The sequence below is a fragment of the Toxorhynchites rutilus genome, chromosome 2 (assembly GCF_029784135.1).
Source record: "Toxorhynchites rutilus septentrionalis strain SRP chromosome 2, ASM2978413v1, whole genome shotgun sequence".
Taxonomy (NCBI): Eukaryota; Metazoa; Arthropoda; class Insecta; order Diptera; family Culicidae; genus Toxorhynchites; species Toxorhynchites rutilus.
Window position 1 is genome coordinate 254,301,002 of NC_073745.1, and position 27,816 is coordinate 254,328,817.

At 37.1% G+C, this 27,816-nt stretch overlaps 1 protein-coding gene and 1 pseudogene across 6 annotated transcripts; both read right to left on the bottom strand.

Moving 5' to 3' along the window:
- Nucleotides 1–3,439: 3,439 nt before the first annotated feature.
- LOC129768643 (transformer-2 protein homolog alpha-like) lies at nucleotides 3,440–23,799 on the bottom strand. 6 transcript variants are annotated; one of them, XM_055770412.1, is made up of 6 exons: nucleotides 23,743–23,799; nucleotides 23,306–23,338; nucleotides 23,181–23,245; nucleotides 22,866–23,121; nucleotides 3,942–4,285; nucleotides 3,440–3,897 (listed from the first exon to the last, which is right to left on the bottom strand). In XM_055770412.1, exons 1-6 carry the CDS (start codon nucleotides 23,746–23,748, stop codon nucleotides 3,768–3,770), a joined length of 834 nt encoding a protein of 277 aa, XP_055626387.1. In that variant the 5' UTR covers nucleotides 23,749–23,799; the 3' UTR covers nucleotides 3,440–3,767. The 6 variants fall into 6 exon arrangements, with proteins under 6 accessions (XP_055626387.1, XP_055626391.1, XP_055626389.1 ...); XM_055770416.1 differs by having other exon boundaries at nucleotides 3,440–3,882; nucleotides 23,743–23,798; XM_055770414.1 differs by having other exon boundaries at nucleotides 23,747–23,794.
- Nucleotides 4,459–4,617, bottom strand: LOC129772118 (U4 spliceosomal RNA; annotated as a pseudogene).
- Nucleotides 23,800–27,816: the final 4,017 nt, after the last annotated feature.

Sequence of the window (27,816 nt, forward strand, 5' to 3'; positions counted from 1 at the left end):
CACTTTCAGGTCCTGTGAGACACCTTCGAAAGCATCTTATGTCACGATTATAGCTAAAGAGTGTGTCACATCAAATTGCATCACGGAAAAAACGCTGTAGAAATTCGCCCAGTAGACCGATCCTTTTGAAAATTTTAGACAGTAAAATAAAAACTATTAAACAACTTTTGGCATTTTCTTTTTATTCATACTTCGAGCCCAAGCCCGTATGCTCGCACCTTCCTCTTTACCCCGTCCATAAGGTTCTGTACAACGTCAGGTTGTAGTTTTTTTTGAACAGAAATCCATTTTCTCTTGAAGTCCGCCTCCGATTTGACAACTTTTGGGTTCTTCCGGAGGGCCTGCTTCATAATCACCCAAAATTTCTCTATTGGGCGAAGCTCCGGCGCGTTGGGTGGGTTCATTTCCTTTGGCACGAAGGTGACCCCGTTGGCTTCGTACCACTCCAACACGTCCTTTGAATAGTGACACGAAGCGAGATCCGGCCAGAAGATGGTCGGGCCCTCGTGCTGCTTCAATAGTGGTAGTAAGCGCTACTGTAGGCCCTTAAGGAAAACCTGCCCGTTTACCGTGCCGGTCATCACGAAGGGGGCGCTCCGCTTTTCGCAAGAGCAGATCGCTTGCCACACCATGTACTTTTTGGCAAACTTGGATAGTTTCTGCTTGCGAATCTCCTCCGGAACGCTGAATTTGTCCTCTGCGGAGAAGAACAACAGGCCCGGCAGCTGACGAAAGTCCGCTTTGACGTAGGTTCAAAACATACGTTCAATTAAATGGAATATTATCTCATACACTTATTAATTTTGCTTACATAACGTTCGAACGTCCGAAATTATGCAACCGACATAACTTTCAAACGCCCTTAATTATGCAACTGACATGTCTTTTATAAACGGGAATGAACTCTTTCACTTCACGGAGTTTATTTTTACACGCAACTGTCCGTGACAATGATGATAGACACAAAGGGCCTGATTCTCAAATACACTTCGAATACACTTCACGGTGGAAACGGAATGAAACGTATCCGCGATGACAACGATACTGTGTCGGCATCTGGATACGAGATTTGTTTCCCACTAAACTTATCATTATAATATCAGATTATCTTCAGATGAAATTTTTGTATAAGATTATTATATCACATGAAGAAAACAAAGTTTTCCACTCACATTGAATACCAGTTTGATACGAAGCAGTTCATTTTCATTAATGATTTTTGATTTGTAAAGTGCTCATTCTGCCTGAAAACTCATTATTATCTTCGACACTTCACTAACTCGTTAAACGTAGTTCAATGGCGTGCTGTTTATTCCGTTTCCACCGTGAAGTGTATTCGAGAATCAGGCCCAAAAAGATTAAGTGGAGTGTAAGTGACGTGAAAGCGTTTGTGACTAGAGATGGGCAAACCGTTCACGAACGGTACGAAAGAACTAGTTCGCCGAAAAGAGTGAACGAGCGGTCGTTCTTTTTCAAAGAACGATAGTTCTCCAAACGAACTGATTGCGAGCGAACGGTTTGTGAACGAACTAATTCCGTAAGAACGGTTTGCGAGTGAACTGTTTGTGAACGAACTGTTTGCGAGTGAACTGTATGGGAAAGAACTGATTGAGAGTGAACTGTTTGGAAACGAACTGTTTGAGAACGAAGTGTTTGCGGACAAATTGTAATAAAGTTTCGTCGTTCATTACCAGGCAATGCGGCTTCGTCAGCATTTCGGTGTACAGCTTCCGGGCTCGCGTCTTCCCCACCATGTTTTGCCTTTCGTCGCGGTTAGGAGCCTTCTGAACCTTGTATGTACGCAGGTCCTCCCGCTGCTTGGTCCGCTGGACGAATGAACTTGACAAATTCAGCTTATTGGCGACATCCCGGACCGAACTTCTCGGATCACGTCTAAACTGCTTAACTACGCGCTTGTGATCTTTTTCACTGACGGAGCATCCATTTTTGCCGTTCTTCACCTTCCGGTCGATGGTTAGGTTCTCGAAGTATCGTTTTAGTACTCTGCTGACCGTGGATTGGACGATTCTCAGCATCTTACCGATGTCCCGATGTGACAACTCCGGATTCTCGAAATGAGTGCACAGGATTAATTCACGACGCTCTTTTTCGTTCGACGACATTTTTCCAAATTTACGAAAAATTGACAGTGAAGCATGGCCAACGTGATCTATACACTCTTATCTGATTATAAGCGAAAGCTGAAGATATAATTCCTAAAAATTAAATTTCTACAGCGTTTTTCCGTGATGCAATTTGATGTGATACACCCTTTAGTACATGTATCAGAATGAACAGATGTAGATCCCCGGAAGCCATCAGTAAGTCTCATATTTCTGTGGAAGATTTTGTGAACGAACCGTCGTCCTTTTCAAGGGAACCAAGGGGTACTTCGAATGCTTTCGCAGTTATTTACCTAGGATTTTCGTTTAGATCGTTTTAGTTCTCTGCTATTTTCGGTTAAGGCTCTCCTTGTGACCAGTTCGAAGTTATTTTAGCTCTGTTGGACATTTCCTGCACTGTTATACCGTTTGTTTCACCAAGGAACGTTTGTTGTCGAAGAAAGTCTCTCTAGTGGAGAATTACTGTTATAGACAGAGGCTATCGTCTCGTTTAATTCCTTTGAAGTTGATTCAAGCTATTGAATCGACCTTATTCTTGCATTGAGAATTTTTGACTCGAGTTCAAGTGAACACCGTTTCCAGTTGTTTTTTTTCGGATCACGATGTTCTCTATGTACTGACAAGCCACCATTAAAAAAAAAAATGAGTCTGTGATCGGACATCCGAAACGTGCCAGTTGTGTATTTTCTCAGGAATTGGCGGTTGGTATTTTAATTCTGAACGTTTAATGAACCCTGTTATATGCATTAAATATTTGCATTAACTAAGATAGCAGTTCTCGGGGAGTCATGCTTGTTATCGTAGAATAATTTACACGAACCTTTTTGGATACCGAGTATTCTTCCTTCGTGGACCCAAGGATCTTGAATTAGAGCTAGATCCTTAGCGTCTTTGATGAACCTCCTAGATAGCACGCTCGACACTTCTGACCGCTCGTTTGGTTCATTTGGAAGAGTCGGAATATTTTTCACAAAGCTTGATCGAAGTTCCTAAACCTCTTCCGTTAGCACCTGAGTTGGTCCCACTTGGCTCAGAAGCTGCCAGATTGCCAAGCTTCGTGAATTTCGAAGGTTTGCCGCGTAGAATCTGCTCTTTACCAGAATCCCTGAAAACGTCTCTTTGAACTTTGTGTGAAACCACAAATTTGGCGCCACTAGTCCCAGATGACCTCAGATTTCCAACGTATTTGGAGTTTAGAGATTCCGGACTGCCGGAACCCAAAAAGTTTCGTTTGTAAGGATGAATCATTGAAGTCCCACGAGTTGCGCTGTAAAGAAGGTCCGCTGCAGCAGTGGCTTAAATAAAAGTCTACCCTATAAACAGTAAAAGTCTGATGATTATGTATATTTATGACAATTTGATATTTCATACAGAGGTTTCTTAGCATTAATTATCGAATCACCTGGTCAAAATAATATTTGAATGTGAAGCTTTATGGGTATTTTTGTTGCTTTGTATGCTTCTCTTGATAAAATGTAAAAAAATGGTCATGAAGGAGTAAAGTAATGTAAAAAACTTAAACATTCACAAGGACAGTAAAGATGCAACATATGGGGGGAAAAAGAAATAGTTTTGAAACATTATCTGATATTATTTTAGCATGTTTGCTTGTCTGAATTGGATGCCCATGTCCGTTGGCTACCGTCAGCGAACGCTCGCACCACCTCTGTAGTATTCACTCCGGGATCTGGACATTGCTGAACGATCCCGAGAACGTGGTTCTGATGGAGCGTATTTGTCTTGGTAGTAGTACTGTTCACTGTGAATAAAGGGGCTGTAAAGATGATTGGTGCTTACAGCTTATGAGAACCAACTCACCCGCTATCATACCGTCTTGCTTCTCGCTCCCATCTCTCACGTTCGCGAGCTTCTATTTCACACGCCCGACAGTGATAGTAGCCTCCACCACTACTGGAGTATGGCTGAGGTGCCATATTGTCTGCAACGGGGGCCGGTGGTCCCAGCGGATGACCCCCACCCCTAGGGTAGCTCACTTTGCCGTAGTACACCCCGGGCGTTGGATCGTGTGGCTTGTCTGTGGCGGAATAGTCCACCCGAATTCGCCGATCACCGATTTCGATGCCATTCGCCTGCGCATGGGCAACTTTTGCGTCCTCGACGCTGTCGAAGTATACGAACCCGAAGCCTCGTGAACGGCCGGTCTAAATGGGAGACAAGGAGGAGAAATTGCAGTGTTAGTAAGTGTAAAAATTCAAGTGGAACTGGAAATGTTGCTACATGAGACAAACGAAATGTGAATTCATATTGATTAATATGACATCGGCGAAGACATCTAGATCTTTCACATAAACATGGAAACTATGGAACAATGTAAAAATCTAGAAATTTCAAACAAAAATTTATTTTCTACATTATGTACCCACTCCGCAGAAGCTGTGAACCAACATTTTCAGTCAAAGTTTTTTTTGTCAACTAGCAATAATCGCACCTCGGATGTACCGCATTGGTTACGATATCGCCACTGTGCAAAGCTTTCAGTCAAAGTTCTCAACTGGTAACAATTACACGAAATTATCAACTCAGTATCATCAATTAAATATTATGCTTGGATAATTTTCTCATAAAATTTTTAAAAATTAGTTGCGATTCTATTGCTTGATCATCTTTTCGTGCATTTTTTACCACTAAGGCATTCTATAAAAGGATAGATCTACTTGCCTAAGACTGCAGAGATATCTCAATGAGATTTTTATAGTTGGTGTAACTCAATAACAGTAGACATTTTTGTTATTAATATCAACTGTTTTATTGCGAAGCAACTATAGAACAAGTGCTCAGCTTGAGCTTGGGTAGACTGTACAGCGAAATTGCACAAAGAATAGACCGAATGATGTTTGGGAGTAGCAAATCATTCTCAATTTGCAAGTTTCGGCGAATCGTGTTTTAAACAGTCAGAGAAATGGAAGGAATGTTAGTATGATATTCGCCGCCCGAAGGCCAGAAGGGTCGCCTATATAGCTTGGTTCCCAAGTGGTTATCAAGTAAGGGAAAGTTGTTAAAGGTGGTTTAAGTGCGATTCACATACAACATCCACGTCACGTTCCGTCCCGTCACGTTGCGTCAATTATTCTTCCAAGCAGTTCTTATGCGAACATTCACATACACCGGCAACGGGAACTTCGACTTGCCGTGGCTGGTGTATGTGAATGCTTCAATAGGAATTGCATGGAAGAATAATTGACGCAACGTGACGTGGATGTTGTATGTGAATCGCGCTTTAGGCGGCGGTGACACTGGATGCAGAAAAGTGGTCGTACGAATTGTATGCAATAGTGAAGCTAAACAACCACATTGAGTTGTATTGGTGTGGTTACATTGCTTCTCCCTTGCTTCGTTCGTATTCGTCAGCTTCTATAGAACAAAATGGTTTGTTTCTATTCGTACAATCAAATTTTCGTGCGTACTCCTATCCAAAGTAACCTTAGCCTTATCCATTTCTCTTTTTGCATAATCACCATAGATAACAACTATTACAACCATTTTCTTTAGAGGTTTTGGACCCTCTGGGTACTTTTATGGCGGGTTTACATTAGGGAGATCTATAGCTATAGATGGATTTATTCACGTGAAAATAGGTGTAAACGGGTGAGAATAAATATGATACACTTATTCGAGGTATATATAACTTGAATAAATTCAGCATATGTAAACGCTTGTGAATTTCTCACTGGTGAGAAATCACTAAAGTTGGATGCAGTTCTACTTCAGGTGAATAAATTCACCGAAAATATGAATATATTCATTATAGAAGTTCACGCTAGTGTAAACGGTTAATGCGATTTCTATAAATCTCATCATATTTCTTCACATGAATATATCACTAGTCTAAACCCACCCTTAGGGTATGAAAAAATCCACTTGTGTGAATTTTTTGTACCGTGTTTTTGATTTTTATAGCTGGTTGTTTACATCTGACGCAAACATAATATTCGTAGCTGTTTAGTCAACTTTTCGTGCGTAATGACGTGTTTTGACGCTGAGGAAGCATCCGGAAAAAAAAAGTAAATCCCAACACAGGTCATCCGGGAAGTAAAGAAGGTTGGATCTTAACATTTCCAATCGCACCATTCGACGAAGCTTGGTAGAACGAGACCTGAAAATCTACTCCACCAAAAAGTGACCGATGATCAGCAACACCAACAGAAAAAAAAAAACAGCTGGCGGGGGGACCATGTCAACAAGCCGCTAGAGTTCTGAAAGCGATCGGATGAGTCCAAGTTCGAGCAATGTCGATGTCGATGTCGATGGTTACATCGACAATTCGTGCGAGAACTTGGAAGAATCCATGCTGAAAATAGGGCTGGAGGATAATTACACCTTTCAGCAAAATATTGACCCGAAGCATACTGTGAAGAAAACAGCATTCTTCCGATCGACCCGAATCAAACCAATGGTGTGGCCAACTCAAAGCCCCGACTTGAAGGAAGGAAGGAAGATATTGAATTAGAGAGACTTTAAACTCTGAGAGTTCATTCGTCTCTCCCGACTTGAATTCTATTGAGAGTTTATAGACGATTTTCGACAACAAGGTGGAGAAAACTAACGTTACGACCCGATACAACTATTTTGCTGCGTTGAAGAAGGCTTGGGTCCAGGCTTGGCTCCAGAACCTCATGGAGAGTATACCGAAGCGTTGTCAGTTGTTTATCGAGACCAAAGGGGGTCATATTTACCAATAATTATTCGTTTTTATATTTTTTTTTAATAAACCATGAATTGGATTTTTTATGTCATCCTAAAAGTACCTATTTAGGAACAAAAGACATTTTTGTTTTTTTTTTTGCTTGAAACTCGAACAGAAAATAGTAAAATAGTTAAACAATTTGACGATTAAAATGGGTATGTTTTTTCGATTGCACTAACCACGTTAGTTCACAATGTTATTCGATGGGTATTATGAATTATTTTCCATTTGCTGGTAATTTATCACTTGTTGTACTTGTATGTTGTCCAGCCAACATACGTGCTCATATCACGGTTTTATCGTGTAGGTCTTGCTACTAACAATTTATGTAATGTTGGTCCAGGCTATCATGAATCGAGCATGTTGTTTGGTAATGTAAAAAATGCAAATGAAGAAATTAACTGGTTGCTGATTTAGAGGTTCGGAAGGGTAAACTCACGCATGTCAGATTATGATAGCTTATGTAGTAGCGATCCTCATACATGTATGTCTTCCTTATAAGCCGGCTTCACTTTCTCGAATGCACTTGCTCATTATCCTTTCCCTTTCCTATACATAAGCGGAACTTAGCACCCAACGTGATCAGCTCACTTGAGTAGCTACACGAAATTCCCGAGAGAGTACTAATGGCTATATGATACCTAATATATATCACCTGGCTATAAAGTTATTACAACCCCCTATAAACAACGTTCCGGACAACGTGGCAACGAAGGAGAAATGCTATTTTGACGTGAGACTACGTCTAACCGGAATATATGGGAGGTAAAATGAAACAGAACATGCACGAAAAAATTAAAGATTTTGAATGCTTATAACTCGAATATTTGTTAATAGATCGAAAAGATGATAGGAAATATTTCTACGTATCTATCACAATTAATAAAATGTTCTTTTTGCTGAGATAAGCAATTGAATAGCTGTAAAATGTCTAGCGCATACTAAACGCCCTATCTCGTTTTGATTGGCCCAACAGCCATCAAAACCAAGGTGCCCTACATTACATGGCGTTTGTCCAAATTCTTAACTTACACAGCAAATATGTTGAATTCAATTAAATTTGAAAGTTGTTTCATTCAAACAATAATTTAATCAATACAAACAAATGTTTACTAAGATAACGGTAGTCCCACGTCAACTTTGCGATTATATCATTGATATAACCCACCAATTTTTATCTATAATATATATATATATATATATATATATATATATATATATATATATATATATATATATATATATATATATATATATATATATATATATATATATATATATATATATATATATATATATATATATATATATATATATATATATATATATATATATATATATATATATATATATATTTGACTTTGGCTTATATTATAAGTTAAGAAACGGTTTTTTCAGGGCTTCCATTTAATGTACCGAAAAAGAAAAAATACCAGTTTTGAACCCTGAAAAAACTCATTTCAAATGTAACAACTACACATAATCACATTCCTACAAGGTGTCGACTCAAAACTCGAAAAAAAATCCCTGATATTCTCTGATTTCCAGTAATTTTTCAGAAAAAATCCAGATATAGACTGGTATTCGAATTCTCTACTCGTACTTTAGCTGTAGTTCCTAAAACATTTAATTTGCTTATACAATGAAATTTTAGAACGTCTGACGATATCTTCCAATAAAATATTTGTTTGTAATTTTTTATTGAGTTAAACGACGACCTAGAAGTTCATAAAAAAACATTCGGTATTAATGGAAAAGTCCTCTCAACGTTTCCACACGAGAGACAGGTTACTATTTTTGGTAAAATGTTTCGTAAACCTATGCTTTCCAAAAATGCTCCAGTCATTCTTTTTTCGGATCATGGTCAGCAAATTTGTTGCTTTTGTTCCTATCAATATTGTTTCAGTGTTAATTCTGCTGGAGCTCCACTGATCAATTCTTTAACGGAATTGATGACGGAAAGACCAAGGATACACCAATGCTTCATAATCTTTGAAACCAGTGCTTTGCGTCCTAGAAGAAATTTAAAGATTTGTCTGTTGTAAAATTTTGGCGATTCATCACCTAAATCTCTTCTTCATCCCAAAATCTGACATTCACATCCATCTACAGTATCTCTGTAGTTGAGTTCAAAGACTCGTCAAAACCAACGACAAGGTACACCTTACAAAGTTTCACCGAGCTCAGATTTTGAATTCGGGAAAAAGCAAACCATCATCATAAACCTCATTTTATTACGCCGTTTGTGAGTACTTTATTATGCTTCGATATAACGTTCGATACAACGTACAATTTTGAAAGTGAAACGCACGTTATATCGAAGTTTACCTGTACTGCAATAACCAAATTTCTAAGTAGCGGTATTTAATTTTTTTTCCAGATTGATGTCGAAATTCCCTGATATTTCCTGATTTTCAAGTTTTTCAAAGTAGGCGACACCCTGTCCTATGTCAAGATCCCGTTCGAGCCCCTAGACCCAGACCCATCCACTTTTTTTTGTGTCCATCAGTGTATGTACTCTGAGGTGCCAATGAAAATGGTCATCTCGAATTTAAAAAAGTTACCCCATAAAAATGTTTACCACCTCGAAAAAACATCCTATGCAAAGAATCAGCTTAATCGGACTTAACACGTTCGTCGCCCAATGCGCTGCTTTTGAGTTTTGCGGATGATTTCTATTTGAAGACGAATTGACAACAATAGCACATGCCAAAGGCACATTATGCGGGTTTCGCAAACAACGTCAGTACAAACCTTCTGTACTATAAATTGATAAAAAGTATAGTATAAACATTACATTAATATGATTATGATTTTATTATTTTTCTACATACCCTATAGTTACATTTAGGTGCCTATGCTGTCAAATTCCTTTTGAAAATCCTTTTAAATTTGAACGTGGAAAGTGTCACCCATATGTGGGCGACGGGGCGACGAAAGGGTTAAAGGAGAGTGGCGCAAGCCGGTAAAAGTTTGAGATTCTTGAAAATCGAAAAATCGGGGTTTTGGAGAATTTTTTTTGAAGCCAAATGTCTTAAAATTGCAGGAAACGTCGAGATCTAGTGTCATCTCGAAAAAAAAATTTTTGTCAAAAATCGACTCTGGGACATTTTTTTTTCGGAAGACGAAACGAAAAGTATGGATTTGGGTTCCAATAAAAATAGTTAGATAGATTTTTCATTCGGAACTTGCTACGAAATGTTGATTTGCACGATAATATACCCTATGTAAAATTTTAGCTCATTCGGACTTTACTGGTGCCACAAACGATAAAATTTGAGTTTTTTTTGAAAAACAAAAAAACACCGAAAATCGAGGTTTTCAAAAATAAAAATTATGCCAAATATCTTAAAATTGCATTACTTGTCGAGATTTACAGTTATCTAGAATTTTTTTTTGTCAAAAAAAAAGTTTTTTGGCACTTGATCGTTTTTCCGCCTGAAAATCGATTTTTGACAAAAAAAATTGTTTTTTTGAGATAACTGTCAATCTCGAAGTATCATGCAAATTTAAGACATTTGGCAACAACTTTTTTTTCAAAACCCAGATTTCCGTTGATTTTTTGGTTTTCAAAAACACTCATATTAGTCTGTCAAAAAAGTCCTGCGGTATTTCCGCGAGGTGTCGTTGTAAGCGCGTAGTTCTAGTTGTATTCATTGTATCGAGTCATACTATAGCTTGTTGGAAAGGTATTTTTCCGCGCTATAGTCCTTGACAGTGTTTTGTTTGGTTAAGTCGTTCGTGAGTTATAGTGTCACAAATATGGAGCAAAATAAAGAGAAAATCCGACATATTTTTACAGTACTACTATGACAAAGACAAAAATGCATCTCAAGCTGCCAATAAAATTTGTGCAGTTTATGGACCCGATACAGTTTCCATTTCCACCGCACAACGATGGTTTCAACGTTTTCGTTCTGGTGTAGAGGTCGTCGAAGATGCGCCACGCTCCGGAAGGCCTGTCGTCGAAAATTGCGACAAAATCGCTGAATTAGCCGAGAAAGAACGGCATAGTAGCAGCCGTAGCATCGGTCAAGAGCTGGGGATAAGTCATCAAACCGTTATTAACCATTTGAAGAAGCTTGGATTCACAAAGAAGCTCGATGTATGGGTGCCACTCACGTTGACGCAAAAAAACATCTTTGACCGTATCGACGCATGTGAATCGCTGCTGAATCGCAACAAAATCGACCCGTTTCTGAAGCGGATGGTGACTGGCGATGAAAAGTGGGTCACTTACGACAACGTGAAGCGCAAACGGTCGTGGTCGAAGCCCGCAGAAGCGGCTCAGACGGTGGCCAAGCCCTCATTAACGGCCAGGAAGGTTCTGCTGTGTGTTTGGTGGGATTGTCAAGGACAGGGATGGTAAAAAATCACATTCAACGATCAATGAATAAGTATATCCCTCTAGTCGGATGTTTTTAAATCACCCCCAGCAGGCGAGGCTCTTTTATTCTTCATATGTACACAGTGGGCCTTATTCCCGAATACACTACACGTGAAAACAATGTGTAGTGAGTACAACCTTATTCCGGAATACACGCCACTGTAAACATTTGGTAGAATTCATTATCAATACACCGAGTTCATCCACCGATGTTATTCTGATTTACACTTCATGCTCTCTTTTGTGTAAACAGTCATACACTCTCCCGAAAAGTTGGTATATATAACGAGCTTTTTGGTAAATATTACCAATATTTAATAAATGTTTGCAATACGAATTCTTCGTACATATTACACGATATGATGTCAAATCGGCCAGTATAACCCAGTATAAGCAGTCGGTTCAACGTTCGTTTAACATATACAACATGTTATATTAACCCTACCTTTATGCATATATTGTTATGAATTTATTGAGCTTTTGTATGCATCTTTATTCATTTATTGAACTATCTGAACTATTTAAAATATTTATTGAACTATCTAAATTATTTATTGAACTATCTAAACTATTGACATCTGATCCTGTTCGATTGGGTCTGATCCATGGCTACAAATTAGGAAAAAATACACAGTTATTACTATGAATAGCTACGACAGACTACTCAATTCTCACCATTACCCTCTCCCAGGACCAGCTTGTAATTACTTCTCAGCCAAACACATTCGGGAGATATCATGAAACTGACGAAACCCAGATGGCATTAAGTGAAGCTAGCTTTATGCCCCGTTGCAACATTGACTTGACGCGCAGGATACGGAACCTGCGTCGTGACGAATCCGGAAAACATCTAATTGATTGAACCACCGATCACAATCGTCTGCAAAACGTTTATGAAGTTGTCCTTGACCGAATCCAACAGGTAGAACTAGGACTCGACAGGGCTCGTTTTTGTGTATCGAAATACCCAGATTCCTTACTATTGAAGTTCTCCCGCAGCAGACGAGCACAAATCATTGCTATCCAATATGTATAAATATCAATTAAAGAACATAAATTGAATTGATTTTCACGAATATTACTTACCTATCCCGAATCTGAGTTAATACGACCTTCTTCTGTGATGAAATCAATATCGGAAAGTAGTGCCTTGCAACTCAATTAACAACTCGGTAATTAGGCTAATAAATTTATTTTCTTCGCGGTTGCCAGTAATGACAATCGTAAAAGTTACTAACACCGCGAAGTAAAATGAATCAATCGTTGGTAGGGATGTGTATTGCATCTGACATTCATTTTACAAACGATTGGTAATATTTACAGAAAATATGTACTGTTTGAATTACAAAAGATTTCGAAGCTTTTTTTTAGTAATCCATTTTCTGGGTGTATCGACACAACTCGAGGATAAACAAAACAAAATACAACTGACGTTTCTATTATGGTGGGTATAAATTAGTGATATATTCATGTGAAAAAATAGGATGAGATTTATAGAAATCGTATCAACGTTTACACTAACGCGAACTTATATACTGAATATATTCATATTTTCGGTGAATTTATTCACCTAAAGTAGAACTGCATCCAACTTTAGTGATTTCTCACCAAAGAGAAATTCACCAGCGTTTACATATGCCTGAATTTATTCTATTCATAGTGGTTATATATACCTCGAAGAAGTGTATCATATATATTCTCACCCGTTTACATCTATTTTCGTGTGAATAAATCCATCTATAGCTATAGATCTCCCAAATGTAAACGCGCCATTAGAAACGACATCGGAAATGAACACAAGGTCATTTTGGTATCCACTCCACATTCTACACGAAGTTCAATTTTACACTTCACGATCGGTGGAAACGCAAAAAAGTGAAGTGAGATGTAAGCGTAGTGGAAACGTAAGTGTAAGTGGATACGGGAATAAGGCCCAGAGAGAATACTTGGAACGGTGAGCTACCAAGATCTCAAAAAAGCAATATGAAAGCGGAATCCCCACTGCTTGCACTCTCGAAGCATTACTTCTACTACTCAAGTTTTATCGTGAGTGCAAGCCACAAACGATTAATCCCATTCCATAGAGCGGATGATGAGTTCTTGATCGGAAAGTTTCTGAAATCTTGCGACACTCATCGAGGGATTTTTAATTCTCTATCCGCGTTGACGGCATTGAGCTTCGTATTACGAAATGGGGGAGCAGGCATGACAATATGGGTTTGCAAAAGAAATGAACGTGCTTTTAAAATAAAAATTATGAATGAAAATTATTTTTACCAAACCAAATTAGTACTCTAGGTAAACTAAAATCACTTTTGCTTGCAAGTAGTAAAAAAATATCATACACAAATTGTGTTTAAAGATAATTTTGTATTATAATGGCAAGTTTTGGTGAGAATATCTGAAAATTGATAGAAAATAGTTTAAAATGGGGTCAGAACAGCGTACTTATAGAAGGCAAATAACGGAAAGAAAAAAATTTCATTCAAATTTTAGCAATTTAAAACTGCCTTAGGGTCGACTAATCTGATAGAGAATAGTTGACCTCATACAAACTAATATCGTATCCAGATGTCGACACCATTCCGCCGTCAACGCGAATTGCACAGACCACAGTGAGTGGCTGACTCAGTCTCGTGTCGATTTTATTTTGCTGTCGTCTCCCGCCCGATAAACAGCAGACGGGTAATGGATGCAATTGATTGATTTTATTACCAGCAGATTTGGGCGAATCTCATCCCGCCCAAAATCGTTTTTAGATTCCAATAATTCTGAACATTCACATTTCTCTCCAAATAATTTTTCCAAAAGTAATTCAATTAGTGACTTCACGAAACACCTTTCGAATTCGATTGAATTTCAGACCCTTTTTTATTTTGTAGATAAAACGGATCACATATTTGATTAATTCAATTCTGTGTGGTTACGTTCTTCGTTGCGAATAAATGTAATGAAATAGTGTGGACGTATGATATTCATGTATCGTGGACTTCCGACATATGTGGCAGTAGATTTATCGAACGACTAATGTTTTTTTTATATCCCTTCAAACTTGTTGCATCTCTCAAGTGTACATACTGCTTTGACTGCAGATTTGCATGGTTGAATCTGGTTAATTTCAGGTATTCAGTCTTCATATTGTCGAATGAATACTGTTGGAACACTAGGTATCGCAGCAAATGATTATCAACATACTACCTTATCATCAAACGGTATGCGAATAATTTCAGTGAACTGACGGCATTGGAATATATGCTTTGTGAGGACCACACAATTATTATCAGAGCGAATAAACGTCCGACTGGAAGTCATGAACATCAATTCAATGTGCCCAAGATAAATTTATCCTTTGAAGGTCATTAACCTTTCTAAAGATGATCAGATGGAATATATTCCAATGTCGTCTGGAATAACCTGTCCAACACCTTATGATCGTAATATTGTTTTTGCTATTATTCTGATGTTTCATAACACGGCACTCTATTGATTATTCGCCGAAAATGAATAAAAAATATCCTTGAAGTTAGCCTACGGTTTTAGTAGCAGTGCAATATGGTGAGCCAGTCTCAGGATAAGAAAACATTCAAAAATAAAGCTTTTTTTTTGAATGAATCAATAGTAAAACAAAACGTCAAAAAAAATTTCAGCTTTGTGATAACAGATAATCATCATCCATTTGAGTTGTATGAGTATTCCCCCCCACAAACTGTGGATAGTCTATCTGCATACAAATTATGTAGAGTTCCACAATCCAAAAATAATTATGAGCAAATATTTACGTGCTTACACAAAAAAACACATGTTGACATATTTGCGCTAATTTATGTTTTTTGATTAATTCAAGGTAATCAAGGTCTTTTCTAGCCACCAGTTTACTCGGGCCCGAAAGAAGAGGTCTGTATTTGGGCTGGCGGAAAAATATATCTCGCAAGACCACGTGTTCGATGTCGTAATAGCCTTGGCCAATAACGCATTTACATTAACTCATAAAATTAGTGATTTGAGGGGGATTATTGTTTGTAGTCTCTTGATTAATTTAAACACCATCTGAGAAATCCTCTGTGAAACATGAAACATTAAAGTCGTCCTATCTGCTGTAGCGCATTTTTTTTATTTTACCCAGTTTCATCGAAGTAAACGCGCTATGAAAGGAAAATTGAACGCCCGGACGAGAGAGCGAGAATCGTTAAGCGTACGTCATAGAGACACTCATTCCCATGGAGCAAATTCTTGTTAGGAGTTGAAAACAAAACGAGGAAGGAGAGTAACTCAATTATTCGATCTAGTTTCAGTCTAGCAATGCTTTGGTCAACTCAGAGTTACCAAGAGAAAATCATTTGGTTATGATGGGTGAGGATTAATAGTTAGTCGCAGTTTGCACAGATTGCGATCTGTGCAATTTGCGATTAATCGTAAATCACATCATGCTCCCTTGTTTTCCATCCTTGGTCAAGGAATAATCTATAATGAGCTGCTTCGCTATGGCCAAACGCTCAATTCGGACCTGTACTGCCAACAACTGGACCGCTTGAAGGTAGCACTCATGAAGAAGAGGCCATCTTTGATAAACAGAGGCCGCATTGTCTTCCATCAGGACAACGCCAGGCCACACACTTCTTTGGTGACGCGCCAGAAGCTCCGGGAGCTCGGATGGGAGGTTCTTTTGTATCCGCCGTATAGTCCGGACCTTGCACCAAGTGACTACCTCCTGTTTTTGTCCATGGCGAACGAGCTAGGTAGTCAGAAGTTAGCCACAAAAGAGGCCTGTGAAAATTGTGCCGATTTTTGACAAAAAATATTTTTTCGAGATGACACTAGATCTTGACGTTTCATGCAATTTTAAGACATTTGGCATCAAAGAAAAATCGTAAACCCCGATTTTCTTTACTCCCCCCTTGGGTGATTTTTCGATTTTCAAAAAAAACTCAAACTTTAATTGCTTTGCTCCACTCTCCCTTAAGTCCGATTGAGCTGAAATTTGACAGAGGGTGTTTTTTCGAGGTGGTGAACATTTTGTACAGGGTAATTTTTTGAAACTTTAGGGTCGACTTTTTCCCATACGTTCATTGGCACCCTAATGTACTCTCACCAGAATGTGACGTTTTGCCCCGCGGGAAAAGAACGTAATATTAGCTGAATTTAGAAATCAAGCATAGTGAATTGAATGAATGAAAAAAATACTTTTTTCTTTTGACGTAGAACTACGTCTTTCATTAAGGGCGTCAAATCAGAAAACAGGTCACGTTTTTATGAAATAAATATAACGGTTATAACTATTTTTGCCACGAACGAATTTGGCGATTTACATACCAAACGAATCGGAAATTCCCTAAGATTTGTTCGTTATGCTATACATTACAATCCCATAGTCTGCATATGGTTTAAATTGATGAAAATGGGAAGCATTCCCATTTCCTCATATATTCGTTCTGTCCATTTGTGCGCTTTCCCGAACAGAGCTGTCTATAACGAGCAACTTATCGACGATCAACGGAAGGGAAATCGTAAGACGTAAGTCTCCGTGAACAAAGGAAAAGAAGAAGAACGAAGGGGAATATTTGCCTAGAGTATAAACAGTTGATATCGCTGAGGCGAACTTTCATTCTTCGAGAGGAAATCGACTGTACAGCATCGTTACTGGGCGAGCTGGACGGCGAGGGATCGAATGCCTTTCTCAAGGCCATGGGGGTGGAGGAGTACTATGATGGATAAAGTAAAGTTTTTCAAGGGCCTTTTTGAAGGTTAGAGACGAATGAACTGAAGAAGTTGAAAGTCTCTCTAATTCAACAGGCAAGGAAAGAAGGCAAACTTCCAGTCTCGATTAAGGTTCTGAGCTACACAATTGTGTGGGGAATCATCAAGCTAGGTTATCGTCAGCTCACCTAGAAAATAAATGTTCTGGAATCTTGTCAGTGATTTGGTTTCGCATGACGGTAGGAAAACTCTCTCCACAAGGAATGACAGCTAAGCTAATCTAGACTGGCAATATCAACAGAAAGGGCTTCTGTTGAGAAGAGCACAAAACGGAGGTGAGTGTGTGTATATTAAGTTGCTTCAAGCCATCGATATATGGATATTTGTGTGCGTACGTGTGTGCTTCATAATCCGTACGTAAAAATAGTGCATTTTCGCTACGCTGAAACCCCATTTTTATTGGCCCTGTAATTATGCAACAATCGCCTGTTTTTTATGCTATGGTTGACGATTGTTTAGTGTTGCAAATTATTCAGCCATAATGATAAATATAAACAAGTAAAGGAAATATTTGCGCTAGGGTATTAGTAATAAATCTCTGCTGAGGCAAATATTCGGCCTTTTTCCAAGCAGTTGACATTGTTTGTTTTCTGTCATCATAAAAGCTTCGTTGGTTCTTTTGACATTGAATCAATGCATTGAAATGACGCTATGGTGAAGCAGGTGCTAAGGTTGTGCACCAAAAAATTGTTTGGGGAACACCAAGTTATAATAAGTTATTAATTTATTTGGGTTCGCGTGCCAGTCGCAAAACTGCTTTCAACTAGTATTGCATTTGCGCTAATCTTGATCATAATGAAGCAGTGCTACTCTTTTCGAGGTTGTTGAAATTAACAGATGGAGTTTATTTCGTTTATTTATTCACCAAGAAAGTAAATTTTGTCTGGAATTTTGTATGTGATTTGGTTTCGCTTGGCAGTAGCAAAACTTTCTCCACTAAGGATGACAGCTGCGCTTATCTCGAGCATGTATGATTCTGCGAGCACAAGAATGAATCATCAAACAATTATCGTCAGAAAGATGGTCATTTCAAAATTTTCGTAGCATTCTAAAATAATATCCGCAGTTATAAACAAGCGACTTGAATTAAACTACAGCGTAGTTCTACGTCAACAATGCGGTCGTGTCTTGAACACAACACCCTATATTTTTTTTAAATTTTTTTAGAATGGTGGTTTAACGTTTAAGTCTACGGGAGAGAGTGGTGGTCTGTCATACAAAAGAAACAAAAATTTAGGCATAACTCGAGAACTAATCAAGCAAATGGAACCAAATTTGACACGTGGAGAGTTTAGGTGGCAGGAAATATTTTTATGATGGTTCGACACTACTCCCCCCTCTCCTAGTAGGGGGCTACCATACAAATGAACCACAAATTTCTGCATAACTCCAGAACTAATCAAGCAAACGGTGCCAAACTTGGCATGTTAGGGTTTTTGGGTAAGACAAATGTTTCTTTGATGGTTTGACATACCTCCCTCTGAAAGGGGAAGGAGGCGGTGCGCCCATACAAACAAAATACAAATATCTGCATAATTCGAAAATGATTAGAGCAAATGTAACCAAAATTGGAATGTGAGGATTTAAGAGTACAAGAAATGTAATGTAAATTCTCTGGAATTTACTCTGGAAGGAGGGTCCCATAAAAATATTACACATATTTCAAGCAAACATAATCATCAAGCTAGGTTATCGTCAGCTCACCTAGAAAATAAATGTTCTGGAATCTTGTCAGTGATTTGGTTTCGCATGACGGTAGGAAAACTCTCTCCACAAGGAATGACAGCTAAGCTAATCTAGACTGGCAATATCAACAGAAAGGGCTTCTGTTGAGAAGAGCACAAAACGGAGGTGAGTGTGTGTATATTAAGTTGCTTCAAGCCATCGATATATGGATATTTGTGTGCGTACGTGTGTGCTTCATAATCCGTACGTAAAAATAGTGCATTTTCGCTACGCTGAAACCCCATTTTTATTGGCCCTGTAATTATGCAACAATCGCCTGTTTTTTATGCTATGGTTGACGATTGTTTAGTGTTGCAAATTATTCAGCCATAATGATAAATATAAACAAGTAAAGGAAATATTTGCGCTAGGGTATTAGTAATAAATCTCTGCTGAGGCAAATATTCGGCCTTTTTCCAAGCAGTTGACATTGTTTGTTTTCTGTCATCATAAAAGCTTCGTTGGTTCTTTTGACATTGAATCAATGCATTGAAATGACGCTATGGTGAAGCAGGTGCTAAGGTTGTGCACCAAAAAATTGTTTGGGGAACACCAAGTTATAATAAGTTATTAATTTATTTGGGTTCGCGTGCCAGTCGCAAAACTGCTTTCAACTAGTATTGCATTTGCGCTAATCTTGATCATAATGAAGCAGTGCTACTCTTTTCGAGGTTGTTGAAATTAACAGATGGAGTTTATTTCGTTTATTTATTCACCAAGAAAGTAAATTTTGTCTGGAATTTTGTATGTGATTTGGTTTCGCTTGGCAGTAGCAAAACTTTCTCCACTAAGGATGACAGCTGCGCTTATCTCGAGCATGTATGATTCTGCGAGCACAAGAATGAATCATCAAACAATTATCGTCAGAAAGATGGTCATTTCAAAATTTTCGTAGCATTCTAAAATAATATCCGCAGTTATAAACAAGCGACTTGAATTAAACTACAGCGTAGTTCTACGTCAACAATGCGGTCGTGTCTTGAACACAACACCCTATATTTTTTTTAAATTTTTTTAGAATGGTGGTTTAACGTTTAAGTCTACGGGAGAGAGTGGTGGTCTGTCATACAAAAGAAACAAAAATTTAGGCATAACTCGAGAACTAATCAAGCAAATGGAACCAAATTTGACACGTGGAGAGTTTAGGTGGCAGGAAATATTTTTATGATGGTTCGACACTACTCCCCCCTCTCCTAGTAGGGGGCTACCATACAAATGAACCACAAATTTCTGCATAACTCCAGAACTAATCAAGCAAACGGTGCCAAACTTGGCATGTTAGGGTTTTTGGGTAAGACAAATGTTTCTTTGATGGTTTGACATACCTCCCTCTGAAAGGGGAAGGAGGCGGTGCGCCCATACAAACAAAATACAAATATCTGCATAATTCGAAAATGATTAGAGCAAATGTAACCAAAATTGGAATGTGAGGATTTAAGAGTACAAGAAATGTAATGTAAATTCTCTGGAATTTACTCTGGAAGGAGGGTCCCATAAAAATATTACACATATTTCAAGCAAACATATTAGCAATTCAAAATTTTGGGAAAACTCTGAAGGAAAATAGGGAAATTCGAAAAATTAAATTCCAAAATGTTCTTCAAGTACATCTTGAGTACGTTTGATGTTTGCGCTAACGTAATTGATCTTTGTTCGAAAGTGGAAATTGATTTTCAGGTGAAAAAACGCACTCCAATATCTTCTAACTATATTAATAAAAACGAATGTTGATAAGCGCAAAACTCGAGAAAGGAATAGTCAGATTTGAGCTTTCTTCATTTTATTATATTTTCTGTATCAAACATTCCATGTAATGAAGAAACAAGTTATTTGCAAGCAATTGAAGAATGTTGAACGAGAATTGTGTCTAAAAATAATTTTATATTATAATGAGTTTTGGTAGAAGTACCAGGAAATTTATACTAAAACGAAATTGTAAAAAGTCAATTAGAAGATCAATCAAGGAATAGTTCTGCCATTGGATCAGCTAGTTATAATATAAAATTATCTTCAGCTACAATTTTTGTGAGATTATTTTATCACTGGAAAAAAAAGTTTACCATTCAAATTGAACACTGATTTGATACGGAGAAGTTGATTTTCATTCGAAATTTCTGCCTAAAAACTCATTACATATTGGGCCTGATTACGAACGTCACTTCACGGTGAAAACGGAATAAAATGCATACAATTCATTTCGTTTTCATCGTGAAGTGACGTTCGTGATCAGGCCCATTATCATTGACGCTACAACAATCTCCCGTGGTGTACTTGCATATCATTCGACGCTAGGACGCTCAGCAGAGTAGTGAAATCGTTCGATACGAGACCGAATTAAATCATATGCTAAGGGGTTAATGTGTCGAGTCGAGATGGTTGAGAAACAATTTTATCAATTGATTGATTTCACTTTTCGCAACAAAAAACAAACAGCGTAATCGAACAACATCAATCATGTTTTCGATAATCTTCTAAAAAATGCTTAGAATGAATCAGTTCAGTTTGATAGGGGCGCTTCTTCTGTTGGATTTGAAAAAGTACCCGTAAATAAAAGCCTTAAATGCATTATCATCACTTGAACAGGAAACGATATACCACCTTTGTCGAAAATTGTCCGCTTGCATTCTGCTGACCTTACGACTCGTGAAGCCCTGCATTCATCAAGTTCTCCCGTGTGTATTGTGTGTCTCCGCTGTGGTGATCCGAATTTTCCATGGTTTATTCATTGGTTTAATTCTTGTCACTATTTTCTTCTTGTGTTGCAAAATAATCATTTTGCGTTCTTCATTCACTGTCTTCGTGGCATTTCTTGAAATTCGTGGCATGTTTTACCACAAAACTGCACAACTTTGATTTTGGTATGAATTTCTTCTTCTATAGGCTTCATTTGGAGCTTTTCGCATTTCTTTTTCTTTTTGAAATATGAATGTCACTTCGTTCATATCCTACGGTACGAATAAAAACATTCATATGCTGGAAATCCACGGGTTTCAATCACTTTTTTGTTGCTTCCTTCTTATATCTTCCATTCGTATCTTCTGTTTTACACATCTGTTGGTTCTTCTTTCCTTCCTTGGCTTCCTTTTCGTTGGACCACAAAACACATATTCTTAGATTTTTTTTGTGATTCACGTTTATTGCGTTTCTTCTCGTCATCTTCTTCACATCTATTATCAGTCTTTTGTATCGATTTCAGTGTGTTTCTTTTCTTTTTCCTTGGGACACACAATCTTCAGTCGACTTCTCAGATTTCGATACCCTTTCTTCTTCCTCACACTGCTTTTTCAAAATCGCACTGCAATTTATTCTTCCATCTTCATTAATTTCGTTTCTTCCACGTTTTTGTCAAGCTCATTTCTCTTCTCATGTTGCAGTTTGAGTATTCACTTTGATTTCACCCCTCCTTTTCGGATTCCACAGTATGTTGTGCTAAATGAACAATCAACCAAAAATTCAATAATACGCGTTTTACGAATCCTTTGTTATAAACATAGGCGTTTCTAATAACACTTTCTGTCTGCCAATCGGGTTGAAATTTGGGGTTTCGATGTGTTTCCAATGGTCAAGCCAATTAAGACTTGCGTACTCTTGTATGCCTTGTGACGCATAGTTTTATAATCTTCTAACACACTTTCCAATAACCGATCGGGTTTAAATAATACTTATAAATTGCATCCGAATGAACAATACAAAGCATTTAAATTTACATTCTTTTTATATTGAGGGTGCAAATAAATTTTGAGGGAATAGCGAAAGATGGTGTTGCTATATAATGCGAAAAGATAGCTAACGGAGCTAACGACGGACAATACATAAACATAAATGAAGTACATACAAATAACGTCTCTGAATTATGATTCAAAGCACAAACAAATCTTCAGTACAAAACTTATTTGTACCCCCAATAGTTGTCTGTATAGTGTTTATTTCAGATGGAAGTTACTGAGAATCTTCATTCGGATGGAGAGAACAAATAACAAATATTCTGTTCGGTAGAGCCTTTGATGAAACACCTTACTCGAAGTGTTTCATCCTGAAATCTTCCGATATAGAAGTTAATGTATCCCAACGTTTTGATGAGCACTTTTCTGAATTTCATGAAACAGCGCTGTTGATCAACAACATGATTTGGGAACACTTATCTACAACATTTCCAACGAACCAAACCAACCTTTGCATCAAGCACCACATTCGCTCTGTTCAGTGGACCAAATTTGGAGAATACATCATACAGTTCCGTTTCAGTGGTGTGGACACTGAGATTGAACACCGCTAGCACCAATTTGCTGCCACCGCTTGCCGATGCGCTGGTTGATTCGTGTGATTCATAGCGGCCTGCACTTTCGTATGGCCGTTTGGAGGGTCGTCGAGCATAGCTACCGGAGCTGCCGGTGCCGTACATAGAACTGCCGTATGACGAGCTGTATCTGTGGGATTACATTTTAATACATTTGTTTGAAAAAAAAAAGTACCCTGAGATGCTTACCTATCTCCCATTTCGCGGTACTCGCGACGGTATTTTCGATCACGGCTACGTGACCGGGATCCTGGCTGAAATGGTGGGAACAATTAAAACAATTAAACATTCTAGTGTTCTGTGAGCCATTTTACCTCATAATATTGACTTTTTGAATAACTCATCTCCTGTAAGGCACGAATAAAAATATAACACAAATTAACATTTATTGTATTGCTGTTGAAAAAAGCGAATCAGAAAGATTGGTTCACATGAAATTGGAATTCAGGGAATTGTATGGCACAAGATCAGAGCCTTCTTTCGATCGTGTACCTCGAAAAAATAAAACTATCGGAGATGCCCACGAAACGGAATGGTGTGTACTCACACATACAAGTTTCCTCAACGTTCGTGTTCTATGAGAAAACTCTGAAATAGTTCAATCAACTACTTTTCACTTATAGTACATCGGTAAACTTCTTTCAATATATTTCCTGAATGATATTAATGAGCCAAAAAATGCTTGGAACCGTTCTAGCGGCAGAATGTAACGTTAATTTTAGGGATAAACAGAGTCAGACAAAAAGCATACTTGCATTTTCCGATGGATCGTCACTGTTGCTACACTGCCGTTAATATTTTTGCGCTTCAGTGGGAAGAAAACATGATGACAGCTACACTGAGAGAAATAATTAGTAAATATAACGAATTTTTTGGTAAATACTACCAATCTAAGTGGTGCGGACTCAATCCACTTCATTCTCAAGCAAATTCATGCATGTTTTCAAGCGATTTCTTGCAATAAATTCTCAGACCACCAGAGATGCCAGATTTACAAATATGTTTGTAAATTTACAGACATATCTGTAAAACATTCATCACATCAAAAATATTTGACTCACCATATGACATTTTTCCATAGTTTTAATACAGAAAAGTTATTATATTTAGTATATATCAATATTGTCTAACATGACGTTAGACAAGCGATACTCAACCTGCGGCCCGGCAGTCCTTCTTGTTGGCCCATCTGGTGTGTATGATGTTTGGAACTCATACACATAAGTACTTTTGCCTTGACATCATTGCAGACGAAAGAGAGGATACGGTTATTCACAATTAATGAACAATTGCATTCTCTGCAGGTAAGGAAAAATCTTGAACAAAAATTGTCTCTGATAATTATTTTCTGTTCTAGATAAGATTGTTTTGCTGAAATGCAAGGAGATTTATAGAAAAATAGTTAAGTTAGGGTCAGGACTATGTCTTCTAAGTATTTAAACAACATCGAATAAAAATTTTCATTCTATTTTCAACAACTTACATTTGCTTTCGGGTCTGCTTATGACGAAATATGGGTTACTGTTCGATATTGTTACGACAGACATGGTTCATGGCCGTGTGGTGATCTAAAACTTGTATAGCCTTGCATGGCGGATGGAAAATATACACTGTATTTTTTTATAAATTTCATCAACGACAAGACCGCAAGCCTTGGTGGATGTCCAATATATCAACGGAGAAATACTGTTTTTTATAAAAATTAACAACGCGTATGTTTGTGTATGTATGTGTATGTATGTATGTGTAGATCGTTGAAACATTTAAACACACTTACAGCACATATGTTATTAAGTGGTCCGAAAAATCATTTTTTCCCACTTTTTCCCAAAAATGACAAATGAAAATTAATAACTTTTGAATCACTGAATCGATTTAGATGATCGACATATAAAATTGACCTAGCCTTTTATAAAAAAAAATTTAACTTGCGAAAAACATAATTATATTTTAGTAATTATTGATTGTAGTCGTTTTTTATATTTTTTTATATTTTTTCTTGAAAGCTGAGGATTTTTTACACAACATATCTCGATATCAGGGTTGCTATTTTTTCGTTTTTTAGATATGATTTAAAAAAAAAATCATTTTTCCCCATTTGTCCAAAAATAACTTTTTGCAAAAAATCATAACATTTGAACTACTGAACCGATTTAGATGATCGATATATTAAATTGAAGCCAATAAGCAAAATTCACACTTGCGGGAAGATTGGATTCTAGTAGCATAGGTCTAGTTTAGTCACATATGAATATTGATCGAAGACTTAAAACATGTTAAATTTACAAAATTCTAACTTAAAAACGATAATTATAGCATCTCTGATATCGAGATATGTTAGGTAAATAATCCTCAGCTTTTCATAATAAATATAAAAAAATATAGCGCTCCTATCTTTAACCGAGAAAACTATGAAAAACTAACTCAATCCATAATTACAAAAACAAAATTCAATTTTTTCGCAAAAGTAATATTTTTTCAAAGAAAAATAACTCGTAAGCTTCAATTTGATATGTCGATGATATGAATCGGTCCAATAGTTCGAAAGTTATGACTTTTTGTAGTGGGAAAAATGGGGAAAAATTGTTTTTCGAACCATCGATTAGTTTTGCAAAATCATATTCCAAAAACGAAAAAAATAGCATCTCTGATATCGAGATATTTTATGTGAAAAATTCTCAGCCATATTATCAATCCATATTAAAAATAGGATCCATATTATATGCAAGTTAAATATTTCTCAATTAAAGCTCATTGGCTTAAATTTGATATGTCGATCATCTAAATCATCTAATTCATTTAAATCGGTTGAGTGGTTCGAAAGTTATAAATTTTTGAAAAAAGTCATTTTGGGAAAAAGTGGAAAAAAATTATTTTTGGGATCACCCTAAAATGGAAATGGGCACCCTAATGACAAATTAAAAAAATACGAGTTTAATGTTTTGCGATAAAGAACAAAATTACCACTTTTGACGAAGATCTGAGAACCACTATATTAGTTTGGCATGGAATGGCTGTATATATATACAGAATACAATCTTACGTGCATCGTGATGTACAAAGTATTAATTAAAATTTACGTTAAAAGACATTTCTATAGATCTGCACACTTTTACAGACTTTTCCACATTTTTAACAGACATTCACATGTTTTTACAGACTTTTTTTAAAAATCATCTGGCAGCTCTTCCTTCCACTTTTTATCGAATATTTCCAAATCGCAGGAGTAAACATTTACGTGACTCTGACTTTGTTTGTTTTTATTACGTTCGGAAAAACGTTATGACAAAGAGAGGGGACATTTAAAATGCGTTGCTCAGTGAAAGGCTGAGATGCTCTTTTAGAGATGCAATGGTTAATTAAACAATTGACGGAAAAATGTAGTTCGTTCATTTTATAATTTTACTTATTTTTGCCCTTGACAACAATACCTCTTTTATAGTGTTGATTATCATAAGAAAAATAACACTCCTGATCGTTGGATCTCTTTTGACATTTCAATTGGATCTTACTTGACAGCCGTTTTGATTCAGTCCGCACTACCTAGCTACCAATCTATAGTCATTTTCGACCGTACTAATAAACATATATGTCAAGCAGACCATGATTCGGAAGCCCAATATCGGCTACATTTTCTCGCCGAAAATGCACGTATCAGAATTATATCCTTATTATACCTCCGTATTGCCTTATGGGAACAATGAAAATGATTAATACGCGCTTTTCTCACCAATTTTCAGATATGACAACATCCAAGCTTACTAATGTTATCGAGTAAAATATACTAATCTCTGGTAGGGATGCGGGTTTGTTGACAATATGTACAAAAAATTTGTACATTCTACTAATTTTACATTACCAAATGTATTTAGTAGTTTTCGACCGAGGATTTTTCTAAGGGTACCGAGGTGCGAAATATTTCAAAACTCTATACACAGCAGGGATGTCGAAAATAAAGTTAACGTCCAAGTCCAAGTCCTAAAAATCACTTCAATTAGCTAACATGCGGCATTCATAAATTAGTTATTTTACATTCCGAGACGTACAAGCATATGGGAATGAAAATCTCAAAGTATATGCCTAAATTAATCCACCTATGGTGAGGTGTGACCTTTAATATTCCATGTAACTCGAACTTGTTACCGGCAGACTTTTTCTTGCAAACAGAAGCTATTGAAACTATTTCTTTTAGATTACCCTTTTCCGGAAAAAACGAACATTCGCAAATATTAAAATGCGCTACGAAAAAACAATGGGTTGGGAGGTTATTATTCAGTTGAATAAAATCGTCATTTAGGTTTCCTTTCCCAGCAAACATTAAATCGAACAACAAGCGTATATATAACATCATATGCCCTAAAATTTGGTTGGCATATAACGCGCCTAACTGGCATATGCATGCAAAAGTGGAGGCCATATACATACATGGCAAATGCTTACCGAATTTGTTTGGATGAATATGCAACTTTGACCGGCTATAATAGCGATTATGTTGAAATTGAATTGCGATCTAATATGAATATATTCATGAATTGTCAAAGCACCAAATACGACTTTTACCATACTCATATACGATTTATTACAGACATGGAAAAAAAACAAATGGCGCAAAATATTTTCGTGAATGTTTATTATAGCCTCACGAATCGCCATTTTTATATATGAATATTTATGTTTGTAGAAATAATAATTGTTTGATTGACTTGTGTTGGGAGTGGAATATGAATGTTTAAAATGGCACAGATTGATGTTTAGTGAAAACCAAGATGGTAGAGTTAACAGGTGGCTCGTAATTTACACTATTTAGAAAAGACGTATGAGGAAT

Excerpts from the sequence above, each read along its gene's own strand:
- LOC129768643 (XM_055770412.1), bottom strand. Across the intron at positions 23,122-23,180 it reads TACCGCGAAATGGGAGATAG|ATACAGCTCGTCATACGGCA; the intron begins GTAAGCATCTCA and ends GTAATCCCACAG. Across the intron at positions 3,898-3,941 it reads GCAAGACGGTATGATAGCGG|CCCCTTTATTCACAGTGAAC; the intron begins GTGAGTTGGTTC and ends TCATCTTTACAG.